This window comes from Etheostoma cragini, chromosome 14 (assembly GCF_013103735.1).
Source record: "Etheostoma cragini isolate CJK2018 chromosome 14, CSU_Ecrag_1.0, whole genome shotgun sequence".
In the NCBI taxonomy this organism is placed as follows: Eukaryota; Metazoa; Chordata; class Actinopteri; order Perciformes; family Percidae; genus Etheostoma; species Etheostoma cragini.
The window spans coordinates 7,101,871-7,114,555 of record NC_048420.1 but is presented as its reverse complement, the minus strand read 5'-3'; the positions used below and the strand labels follow the sequence as shown (position 1 = coordinate 7,114,555).

The following is a 12,685-nucleotide window of genomic DNA, read 5'->3' as shown; positions in this document are numbered from 1 at the left end:
TCTCTCTCTCTCTCTCTCTCTCTCTCTCTCTCTCTCTCTCTCTCTCTCTCTCACTATTCCCCCTTGTCCTCTCTTCTCACTCAGGCTTCTCTGTGGAGGAGTCATCCTGGGACCTCTCTCTCTCCCTCCCCTGGCTGTTGGTGCCTCATTCCAGATGTTCTGGATAGGGGTCTTCATACTCCAAGAGACTCAAGCACTCTTCTACTCTCTCTCTCTTTCTCTCGCTCTCTCTCTCTCTTCCTCCTTTCCTTTACTTTGGGGAAATGTGTGACTAGTGATATTGGGGGCTATATGAATAAAACTGAGATGACTGTTAGGCTTGGCATTTTTGTTTTTCACAGTAAACATCCTACTGTGCATTGTTAACCTATGGCACTAAGTTATGGTTTTAAATAAATGGGTTGTCTTTATGTATATTAATGTTGGCAGTACACTCCTCTAGAGAATGAACCATTTCAAAAATAACAATCCCAATTTAGCTGCTAAATGCTCCATTATGTACGCTCTAGTTGCTAAAGCGCTCTGTAGAGCTGAGGGAAAAGTCGTCTTTGTGTGTGTGTGTGGGCCACCACAAACAACCATTTTCTTGTTGTCATAGTATCTATTTGTCTCATATATATTTCTATATATACTGTATATATAAGTATATATATATTGATTAGTGCAGCTTTAATAGTATCCAGTTTCATAGTTGGAATCCCAGTACAAAGTTTGGCACAAGTAGCCTAATTAGTGTCATACTTTAAGCATTTAACGTCCACACAAATTAACTCTTTGACATCCAGCATCCCAATAACCAGGCTCTCAGTCTACATTATATGTGCCAAAAGCTATGCTCATTTATTAGTCTAAACATCTCAAAAGACAGGCTGATTTTTTTGCCACCAACATCTTATCAACGAGCCTTGTTTTTTCGGTATTAAACATCACAAAGGGCTCATTTTTTGGCATTTTTATGGCATAGCTGCCAGGACTTGACAGAACAAGGGCAACACCCAGAACCCACTGATGCAAATCTAATCTCAGTAAAAACCCTTTTAGTAATTAGTAATTGCCTTGGTTGTATGTTTTATAAGATGTAAAATCAAATACATATTTGGGGGTTTATTAGTGCCACTTTCTCAAATGCATGATATATTACTCTGATGCATGATCTAGAGGCAAACAGAGGAAATAGATGCTGGGATTTTCTTTTTAGGCAAATAGTCCTGCAATGTTATATCTTGTCAACATGTATTACACATTCTGTAAGTGTCTTGTCTTGCCCTGATTTTAAGTGTTGAGAACCACAATAGAAATAAGTATTGGACTTTATTGTGCTTTTATCCTCAATTGTATTGGATGCCTTTTCCTGTGCAAGGAATTCTTAATGCAATTAAATAAATCAAATCAAATCAAAAATCCTTTGTGTTACAGTAACAGATTCCTGTTGAGCCCTCTGACTCCCACAACCGGGAGCCACTGATGGAGCAGGAACAACTTATAGAGGAACAGCTGGAGCAGCATGACATAAACACTGGGATTGTGAAATTGGTTTCTGACTGAGCTTCAGGATTGTGCATATTTGTTGGCATTTGTGTTGCAATGCATAATTTAAGATATATATCAATGGATTCCTATGGGTACTATGCATATTTTTACCATGGAAAAACTGTCGCCTCTGTAGTTTGACCAAATTAAACCCACAGAACACAAACAGAGTCACTTTTGCTTCTTCGCGAGTGTTTGCCCCCAGTGGCAAGGCAAGCTTTGCGCTCCATCCCAGGTAATAACCTACATTGAGAAAGTCAGGGGAGGTGGCCAGCTGCATTAGATAGCACACACAGGAGCAACATAATGAAGCGTCTAGAGTTTTGCAGTCTATTTGTGAACAAAACATGCCTACTATAGCTGAATGACAAAATGAATAGGCAGCGGCAATTCCCATCTGACACTCGGTGCATAATAAGGTGTGAATCAGTCCTCGGTCGGTCAGCGAGCTCGGTACTTGTTGTGGAGGGAGGAGGAAATAGCAAGAGATTATTTATTTTTCTAAACCCATGCACAACACACATACACACGATATCAAAGCTGCACACACATACATTGTCTTCCAATTGGAATTTCAGCGGTGGATCCATCCTTATCCACCCATTTACTTGCTAACCCTGGACCCTCAACATTGTACTTTTAGAGTCTCCATTTCAACTGAACCTGCATGTGTTGGGACTGGGGGAGCTTGAGACTTGCTTTGAGGCATATTGTCTTGGTCTGAGCCACTGAGCCAGTCATTAGAAATTCACTACTGTAAAATCAAGTGTGTGTGTGTGTGTGTGGATTGTGAGGCTTACTTTCTCTGCCAGATCCTTTGATGCGAAAATCTCCTAATGACAGAAATGAAAAAAAATCATGAAAACATCAGGTCTCTGAACATCTGAACATGACCTCAATATTATTGCCATATTGGCTTCACATTGGTCCAAAACTGCTTTCTGTCTATGTTTAGACACTAATGTTGTCAGATTCAACAGCCAACACCGTCTCAAACCATATCAAGGCACGCTAAATGCAATAGCTTTAAAAAGCATTCCCAGAAATATTATTTAGTGTGGTTTGCTCCATTTTGGCTCAAGTTGTATCAAGACATTAATCTTCATTTTTGAAATATTTTTCAAACCTTTGAGCACATACAGGTTTAAATACCCAGTCACTGGCAGATCTGCTGCAGTTCTTACTAACGTTTGAAGACGATCCCAGTAATGACAGCAATTGCATTTTTTAAATAACTCTATAATATCAACATCATATGAGATCTTTGGCATCTTTGGTTGTTTTCCTCTTCCAGGTGCAGGGTATCCCTGTTGTTATTGCAATTCATTGCATCAGATCCACATCGAAGAAAAAAGAAATAAGGGCCATCTTGGTTTTACACACAGGTCATTAACAGTTATTCGTTATTCTGAGTGAAAAAAGAGATGAAAGCAGATGTGTTTCTGTACTCCACGAGCCAAGGGGAAAATAAAAGAGATGAACCCTTCTGTTCACAGAGTTACATCCAGAAGCATGGAGGAAAGACTGGAAAGCTTTTCGGAAACACTTTGTTCAAGGCAGAAAGTTAGAAGGAGAGGAATAGGTACGAGTTTTGGCAAAGGGAAAAAGGGAGAAGACATTTTCAGCTGGTTTTGGACTTCAACATAACAAAGTCAAGTAGAAACACACTGAGATCAGCGAAACAGGACACAAAAAAAGCCTCAGGGTCCTCTGAGGACCATGTGACCTTTCAGATGGGAGCTGGGCTGAAAGCAAAGGGGGGGGGGAAGGTTGAAAGCCCTGGAAGATGAGAAACAGTGTAGGTGAGATTTGTCATACCTCAGGAAGGCAGTAACTGCTGTGACCCAAACACAAACACAATCAATGGTACACACACCTTTGCACCAAATCTGATTCGACTTGTAATTTACAAAACAGACAACAGGAGAATTGGTTGATTTCTGCATGTCCGATGAGTAAATTCATCCCATGATCCTCTTGTTGAAGCCAAAACATGCTATTGGAAATCCCAAAGATACCAGATATGTAGGCTGAATTTTGGGATTAATGCGTAGAAATTAATGAATAAGTCAATTCAGTTTGATGCAATGGTAAAAACCTAAACAAGAACATTGGTTTGAATATTTCACTTAGTGTGAGCATCACTTCAGCTTCAATAAAGACGTGGAGTCCCCAAATTTATGATAGAGTGAACATTTTCCAGCCTTAAAGCAGTACTAATTCTAGCTAAGTGACATCTAGCTTAATACTTAGAGGTTTCCACCTCCCAATCTAACTCTTGGCAAGAAAACAAATATAATATCAAGCTATTGCCAAAAATATCCAACTATTGCTTTAAAAGAGCACTTAGCGTTGCACTCCTATAAAATTGACAGATTTACTATGAACCTTTCAAATGCAGCATAACCAAAGATCACTCTCATTTTGTGACTCCCCACATCCTTCTTTCTAGTTAAAAGCTGGTGCATACATCCCCCACAATGCAACTTGACAAAACGAAATTTGGTTGAGGAGGTGGGTTCGTTATGCTTTTAGCAACTAATGAGGCCTTAAGAAGCTCTGGTAAGCTCACTTCTTTTCTAACTCCACCCCCATTTTGTTATTTTCATTTTTTCCTTTTCAAACTAGTAGTCTTGAGACACAGCCAACGCTGACTCAAGGGACATCAATTTAGGCAATTTAACAGACCTCACTCAGGTCTGTTAAATTGCCTTCTTCAGCCACAAAACGGTTAATTTAAGATTTTTTCTTCCCACATCCAGTAGTACTCCCTAAGACTTGCAAACAGACATTCATGTGTAACCTTTGGAGAAAAATGGGGGAAAACTGTAGTCTATTTTATGGGGTTAACAAAGGAATATACTGAACATCCACAGTATTTCACCAACAGCTCACCCAAATTTACCCTGCGCTCATAAGGAGCCTGTAACCTGTGGTATTGAAAATAAAATTTGGCATTGAAACAACAAATATCAGCACTGAGAATTGTTGAACTGATATATAAAATACAAACTGCCCTTTTTTTACATAGAAGCAGGCTGGTTTAGTGTTATCTTTTTAATGTATTTTGTCAGAGAATGCGTTCTGCCTTTTCGTGAGTGTGTGATTTTCCTAGAAACCTTCTATGTGAAAAATGTTGGAGGTTCCAGGGGAACTTGAGCAAGACATTGCAGATATGCGGTTTTAACACGTCTGGGAGGATTCCGATGGAGGTGCGGTCTTTCGCCAGAAGCCTATGTAAATTACCCGTAAACCACGCCCTCTTTGTCCCTCCCCTCAGGCCCCTCCTTCCTACGCCAAAACAGTGACAGAAAGTTGAAACTGAAAACCAGTGACATTGTAAAAATCTTGATAGCGTAAAAAAAAACCTTTCACTGAAAAGACACAGACATCGAGAAAAAATGTAGATTGATATTGAAAAACCTATCATAATGCAAACAAATTTCAAAGTGAAATAATATTATATTGTGAGATTAATACTTTTTGATGTTTGTATTTTATATATCAGTTCAACAGTTTTTAGTGCCGATATTTGTTATTTCAATGCTAAATTTTATTTTCAATACCACAGGTTACTGTCACTGTTTTAGCTCCATATACTCACTCCATAACAATAAAGAGCTGTACCCTTCCCACATACAGAACACATGACATTCCAAGTATTCTGAGTATTAAATACACTCAGTGAGGCTTAGTAAAATAAAAGTGGTGCTATGAATCATGAACATCTGGCCTGCACACTGGAATCTTGGAATACATTGATCATTCACTAACATACAGATAAAAATAGAAACAACTCAACTAAGTCCGTGCATGTGTGAGCATGCTGTGAAATAGGGCAAAAGAGAATGGAGACAGCATAGATATACAAGTGGGGAGTGAGGACAGAAATGTGTGTGGGGCTGCAGTGCAGTCATGGCAGTTACACATCTGTAAAGAAGATAATGGTAACATTACTACTGGTGGAATATTGAACTATATAAAGCAAGGCATCATAATAGAGATAGAGAGATAGAAGGAATGGCAGGTGAGAGGGAGAGAAAAAAAACTGAGAGATGGCATGTCTGAGTTATTTCTGAGTTATTGGAACTGTGTCGGACTGGAACCATTTTTGGGATTGATTACGGTGCCTTTAAGTCTGCCAGAGCTCTAAGTTAACACCAGCTCTCCACAAGACAAACACCAGGCCCTAATGCATAGATAATTGGATATAGATCCTATTAATATGAATGATGAAACAAGCAGCTGTGGTAACTAAAATAAATTGCCTTTATGTTATACTTCATGTATCATTGCAGTATTGAAGCAGCCATAAAAAAAAAACGGCATGGAAATGTGTGCTAAAAACTGCTCCTGTGTGTTGCTCCATTTGTCACGCGCACTATTTGTTGGCCCCCGGACACTTTGAACGATTGCTACCAGCAGACGTAACTAAACTGAAGTCACAAAAACTCAGAAGTGCTGAAACTCTGTCCACTATAGAGTTTAAAGGAAGAACAACTAAGCCATTTGGAAGAAGTCCTAGTCCTAGGCCCGTATTTGCTTGCCAGTAGAACTCAGGTAAACAACTCAAACTGTCGCAAGAAGAAATCTGTTAAAGGCCAAGTCTGCGTCTGTGTCTGTATGTATGTGTTATGTCTTTGCCTGATGGGAGCCACATGTTGGGATAATTCATGATATAACTGACGGTGTTTGTGTTTGTTGAACAGTGTGACAATATCTAATAAGGTGAGTACATTCAGTATATGGTGCTGTATATGGTGTAATTGTGTGTGACCATTCTGCATTATTTTGTTTTACCTGGTTGAAAGGGTTTTCCAACAGGTCATTCTCAGCAGCACGGCGGCTCTTGTGAGCATCTGGTGGGCACTGCAAACATACAACAGAAAAAATGGGAGACAGTGTAGAAGAACATAGTGTTTTCATCCCCTATCCTAATGTTTTAATGTACTTGTTGTACAGTATATTCCAATATTTGTAATATTGTCTGAGACATTTCTTTTCGGAACATCTTGTAGAAAAAATGGAAACGGGGCTTTGAGCTAAAGGCTAACGTCAACACACTGACATGCCCACAATGACAAGGCTAGCATGTTTAGCAGATATAACGTTCACCATGTTCACCATCTTAGTTTAGCCTGTCAGCATGCTAACATTTGCTAATTAGCGTAAAACACAAAAAACAGCTAAGGCCGATGGACCAACTGACATGGTCCATGACAATAGAAAAGAAGGTTCTCATCTCAAAATTCATTATAATGACCTCTTAAAGCTGGTATGTTAAACAGAACAAAACAAACACCGTAAAACTGAGCTAAAATGGGACTTTTTCTGTACCATGAAACATTATATGCACTAGGGCTGAACAATTTATCATTAAATCCAAATCACGATTTGAAAGAGTGTGAAAAGTTAATCCTGAAGACTACGAGAAATCGAATATGAATATTTAAGTATATGTTTGGTGTAACATTTGGTTTAAAATGTTGTTTTCCTCTTTTTAATATTATATTTACTGTTTTTTTACAAGTTAGATGCTGGACTGATGTTACAGATCACAGATTGTTAATAATTGTAATTAATAAAGAAATAATTTGCCCTGTTTTCAGTGGATTGTTTATTTATCTTTCATGACTTTATTTAACATGATCGTAGAAGGTGCAAGCTGCTATTGAACTGAGTTCAGTTCATAGGACGGTACTGATATTTCTTTAATGGAATTTATTATTTATTTTTTATTATATAATAATGTATTATTATTATTATAAATTTAACTTTTGTGATGAATGTTCTGTTTTTGACTGTTCCATGCTCATTAAAAGAAAAACAAGTATTGCTGTCAATTCATGTTCTCATCCTTGCATAAGAGTCTTGATGGTGTGTCATGTAAATAATATGTAAAATGACAGCAAATCAAATCGTAACCGCAATATCTGGCAGAAAAATTGCGATTTGATTTTTCCACCCCAAAATCCATCTCATTCCTTTGTGTTTCAAGCAGCCTGTGAGCATGCAGGTGTCTACATTTGTGCACGCATGCTCCTCCACTTCTCATTTTAAATGCAGCTTGCAGGAAGCCCTGCAGCAAACATGCCTTGAGCAGAGCAGAAGAGGTTTCCTTCTTTAAACCCTCTAATCAACAATTCTACAGCATGCAGTCCTTCCTCTGGAGGACTCTACAGTTCCAAACTTCTGAGGGAACTTCTCACCCTATTTGTATCCCTCTTAAAAATTAATTCGGTAATAATGAAAAGAAAACGTACACATGCACGCACGCACAGACACACAAGTACAGACAAAAAAGTTGGCTGAGCACAAAAATACCTTAAAAAAAGCTGTTTGCTATTCTCGCCATACCTGAACAATCACTTGCTCTGTTTTCATCTATCCAAAAGAAACATGCCGATGTATTAAGTTCCAGTGAATCTGTTTTCTATTTCACTGAAGCCCGTTACCAATAATGCAATAAATAATAATTGTATTTCTGAGATACTTTCAATTAGGCTTTTATTCACACATTAGGAGTACAAACAATATTGGCAAGCCAGAAATGATGCACACACTGGAATTACTCTAAGCCCCAGTCAATTTGTGAACATAATACCCCGTGTTAAACAAAGCCATTGAATAATATTGTGTTAACTAACATAAGGGGGGCTGTTTCATGTTTGTAGAAGCCTAAGCCAAGTAATTGCTAAAGTGCTATATAGTAATGGTTCTCCTGCATATCATAATTTTCTAAGTTTTCTTTTTCTTTCTGACCAACTAAAATGAGTTGGAAGAAAATAATTAAGCATAACCCTTTATGAAGAGAAAGTGTAATCAACCTCCAGAGACAAATGCAGACGCTGTTTATGGTTGCATTTGATAACGCAAACTCAGCTTCTCTTGCAGCTGTTGCACAGTGACCTTTCAGCAAATACTGTAACTATCACTTTTATTGTGAAGCAGCTGCAACAAGTGTTGAGCGACTATAAAGTGTTTATAGTCAGCGAGGTTCAGATTAGGTTTAGCTGAGTATATACTGTACGTTGCTCCAAGTTTCTCCAGAGTAGCACGTGCCTGAAACCTCTAAAGATACCGTTTTAAAGCTATTGCAATGACACAGTTCACCATTTTTTTAAGATAAGTTGTTGCCCTTTTCCACAGGACAGTTAGGTGGGAAGACATGCAGGAAATGGTCACATGTCAGATTCGTACCCTGGACCTCTGCGTCGAAGCATAAACCTCACAGTACATGTGCGCCAGCTCTACCATTGATCCATCCTGGCCACATTCTGACCATTTTTAAATCATTATATTGTGTCAAAGTGTGGATTTCTGAAGTAAGTAGATGGAAGGTCGTGCATCACCCTATCAGAGTTCAATTTGCAATAATGACCTACTCGCTCTACATTATCTCTGACATATGGAATGGTTGTAATCCAGAGTAGTGAAGTTCTGAATGGTTTCCACACAAGTTTATTGTTATTACTAATTATTGTTTATCAGTTGGTTGGGGTTCTCACCCGTGCTCCAGGTATCTCACAGCAGGCCTCCTGAATGGCGAGAGAGGGGTCACAATACAGCATCACCTGCTGAATGTCCATCTAAGAAAGAAAGGGAGAGACAGAGTTTGATATATTTAACATGCAGGTCTCCAAAAATCCTCTGTTTTGTTTGTTTAATAATGTAAAGTTTAAATGAGGCAGTAAACAAGGCTTAGAGCCAATTCATTTCTCATTTATATAAGTATTAGGAAGCAATTTATCCCGAGGTTTACATACATGCATGTGTGTGAGCGTGTGTGGACGTGTGTGTATGAACACTTCCTCCCTGCGCTAACAAAATCCCCTGCCTGCTTCCTAACTAGGCTGGTTAATAGATTGTCAAACTAAGTGCTGGGATTACTGGATCTATATTCAGCATTGATAGTTCCGGGTCACTACGGCCAATTCTCCTGGGTGGTCCACTCTATTTTTTAATCACAAATGAATGTGATTGCATGAAAAAACTAGCACCTCAGCAGCATAACGTGTGATCTAAGACACATCCACATAAAAAATACACAGAGAATGAAGGATTGCAGTACAAAGGCCTTTATGGAGGGTTGGTTCACTAGAAATATTTCACTCTGTCCACTTGCTCGAAACAGGGAGGTGTAGAAAAAGACCGGTATGATATAAAAAATACATATGTCAAGGGTGTACTGTTTTACATTATTCAGCAAAGCACTACCATGCTTTTCTCTATGGTACAAATCCCAATAAGGGAATTTGGTTTATTGAATGAACTTCTAAAACTGACAAGTACCAGTTCGGTCTTCACACAGAGCGGGACTAAAGGTCACCACGCTTTCAAATAATAAGTTTAGATGACATTTACATTGAAGCGGTTAAACTTGATCAACAGCTCTTCAGAAGCCAAGATAGACCAGTAGTACATTGCATATTTAATCAAAAGCTCACTCAGATTCTCCTCATATATCAGTATTTTCTGTCCAGTTCTCTACGGCTCCATACCTGCACAGGCCCAGCATCTGAAGCCCGTATGCCCAGCATAGTGTATCCGTCAGTGGGCAGCACTCCGCGTGGCTCCAGGGGTTTGTTCTCAATGGAGTTGCAATCCACGTGGAGGGAGGCGGCTTCCTGTTGCACGCTGAGGGCCACCTTGTGCCAGCGGAAGTCCATTAGGGCCTCCACCCCCTCCCCGGTGAAAACGCAGCTCACCAGGTCAGCTGTGGGCTCTACACCTCTGGCCCGCAGGGACAGGGTGCCATCGGGGCCGTTGAGGTTTACAGAGAGCTGGGTTCCGACACAAGTGCTAATTAAACACCAAACAATTTATTCAGCATGCCAATGAACTGTATCTAGAGTTGTCTGACTGGTAGTGGCTTTAACAAAGAGTGATATGTACAAGCTGCTAGCACCAAACAAAGTTGTAGGACAGTAGCAGAGATGAGGTAACAGGGAAGACATATGAATTACACACACAAGCCGTACAGCCAATCAATCACTCCTAATGAGGCGACTTGGCCTTCATCTATCATACACATTGAGTATTTAAATCTGGCCTCAGACTCTTAGTGATTATGGGGACTCTGAGGGACTCCAGTGCTTCATCATGGAACACACTTGAATAACAATGAAGGTGAATGAAAGAGGAAAGTGAAAGATGATGGAGGGAAGAGCGACATAGAGATGGGATAGCGAGAGAGGGAGGGGGATCGCATGAAGAAAAAAAAGGGGACAAAAGATGCGTGAGATGAGAGGGGAAAAGAATTGAGAAGGTGTCACGCGAGAGAAGATATCGAAGGGGAAAGTTGATGACTATGCAAAGGAGAGGAGATTAGAGACAGGAGGAAAGAGTAGACAAAAGGCATGATGAATAAAAGCTAAGAGGTTGAGTGAGGAAGAGAGGGGAGATTTAGTGATAGGAGGAAAGAGAGGAGGAAAGAGAGGCTAAGGAAGGTGGAAAGACTGCAGGAATGCGTAATGCCGGCCATGAGGAAAACGAGTGAGCTGCACCTGTGGGTATCCCTGCTGGTCAGATATCTGGAAGAGGTAGGTGGTGTCTCGCAGGGCAGCCTTCTTTAACGCCAGGGTGAAGATCAGGGTGAACTCCTCAGGAAGACCATGAGGAAACACCTGACTGGAACACAGAAGTTCAGATTAGTCAGGGACACGTCGCCCCTGTATACGGTGGAACTACTGTAAGTACAGGAAAGTTTACGGGAAAACTTCTGATGATCTCTTCAGGGTTCTCTTGGCTTGGCCTTGGAGATTGCACATGTATAACATCAAGCCTGCAAACTGGGAGCAGAGAGTTTTGACACAGTGGGAATTTACAATGCAGAACTAGTCTAACACAAATATGCTATATATTAACAATGACCACCTCCAGCTCAATCCACCCTTCCTATTCCTGTCTTCTTGTTACAGATAGAGTACCTATGGGACACTGCCTTTGTTGCTTCTGACATAGCAGCTTGATTCTCTGGCCTAACCCAATTGGTCCGTGCTATAATCAATAACCTGCTGTTATGCATAATGTAATTAGTGAAATTTGACTCATTGATTTTTTTTTGCTGCTGTTCATGTTACCGACAGCAGTTGCCTAGAAGAGTCCCAAGACGCCCAAATCTCATCGATTAGGAGCATTGTTATACAGTACGATCTCTACTTAATATGGCATATGGCAGTTTCTTCGGCTGTGTTGAAAATACTGTCGCACTGAAAAGACTTTAGTTGTCCTAGGCTTGTAGTACATTTCATTTCACAGATGGAATCCAGGTCTTGAAACAGGCATGGTCCCCATTCTGCTGCCGTGGTTCGGGCTCGGGTCAGGCTTGGACAGAAACTATGTGGGTTCATGTGGGGTCAGAACAGATAACAAGCAGCCCTAAATAAAGTATATCTTGATGTGTGTATAGTGTGCATGTTACTTTAAAAATGTAACCAATTTGTCATTAAAGTATGTGTGTACAGGTGCATTGGAATGTTCGCAGGGTTTGTGCATATGTGTCCAGTTATATTTTGTGCATATTTGTACACCATGTACAGTATAGGCGTAAGATGTAAAAACTATTTTTTTTCTTTGACAATAAAGACCATTATCCAAGTTGACGTAAAGGCAGTAGTTAGACAGGAAGCTAAAATCACATTCAATTAAGCTTGTAACAAATTAAAAGAACTTTTGGCATCACATATCTTTCTCTGAAGTACTTGTGAGCACAGTGACAAAGCAATCCGATATTTCCTGTGTGAGCATCTTTAAATTCTACTCGTTCTCTTTCTCCATTTTTGTCTTTTCTCCCCACACATTGGGACTGCAGCCAGTAGTACAATGCAAAGCTGTGTGTAACCTCCTAGCATTCATTTTCATAGCAGATACAGTACAGCAAGCCTCATCCCCCACTTTTGGTCAAGGGCATCTAAGCACACACAAGTAAACAAATGCCCGAATATTCACTGCATGGATGTGTGTGGATGTATTGAGAGATGAAGGGTTCACAAACAAGCAGAGTGAAATGCCTGCTCTCTGAGATGGCAAACACTTTGAAATATTCTCTCTTGCTCTATTTATTTCTCTCTCTCTCTTTGCGCGCGCGCACACACACACACACACACACACACACACACACACACACACACACACACACACACACACACACACA

General features: G+C 40.0%; 1 protein-coding gene across 2 annotated transcripts in view; it reads right to left on the bottom strand.

The window, feature by feature from the left end:
• col16a1 (collagen, type XVI, alpha 1) overlaps positions 1-12,685 on the bottom strand; it is an 81,570-nt gene that overhangs the window by 48,517 nt on the left and 20,368 nt on the right. For both annotated transcript variants that reach the window (XM_034892072.1, XM_034892071.1), the window contains exons 5-9: positions 11,037-11,160; positions 10,032-10,313; positions 9,039-9,119; positions 6,331-6,399; positions 2,331-2,363 (exon numbers count right to left, since the gene is read on the bottom strand). In XM_034892072.1, the coding sequence (XP_034747963.1) occupies positions 2,331-2,363; positions 6,331-6,399; positions 9,039-9,119; positions 10,032-10,313; positions 11,037-11,160 (589 nt within the window). The remainder of the gene's footprint in view (positions 1-2,330; positions 2,364-6,330; positions 6,400-9,038; positions 9,120-10,031; positions 10,314-11,036; positions 11,161-12,685) is intronic.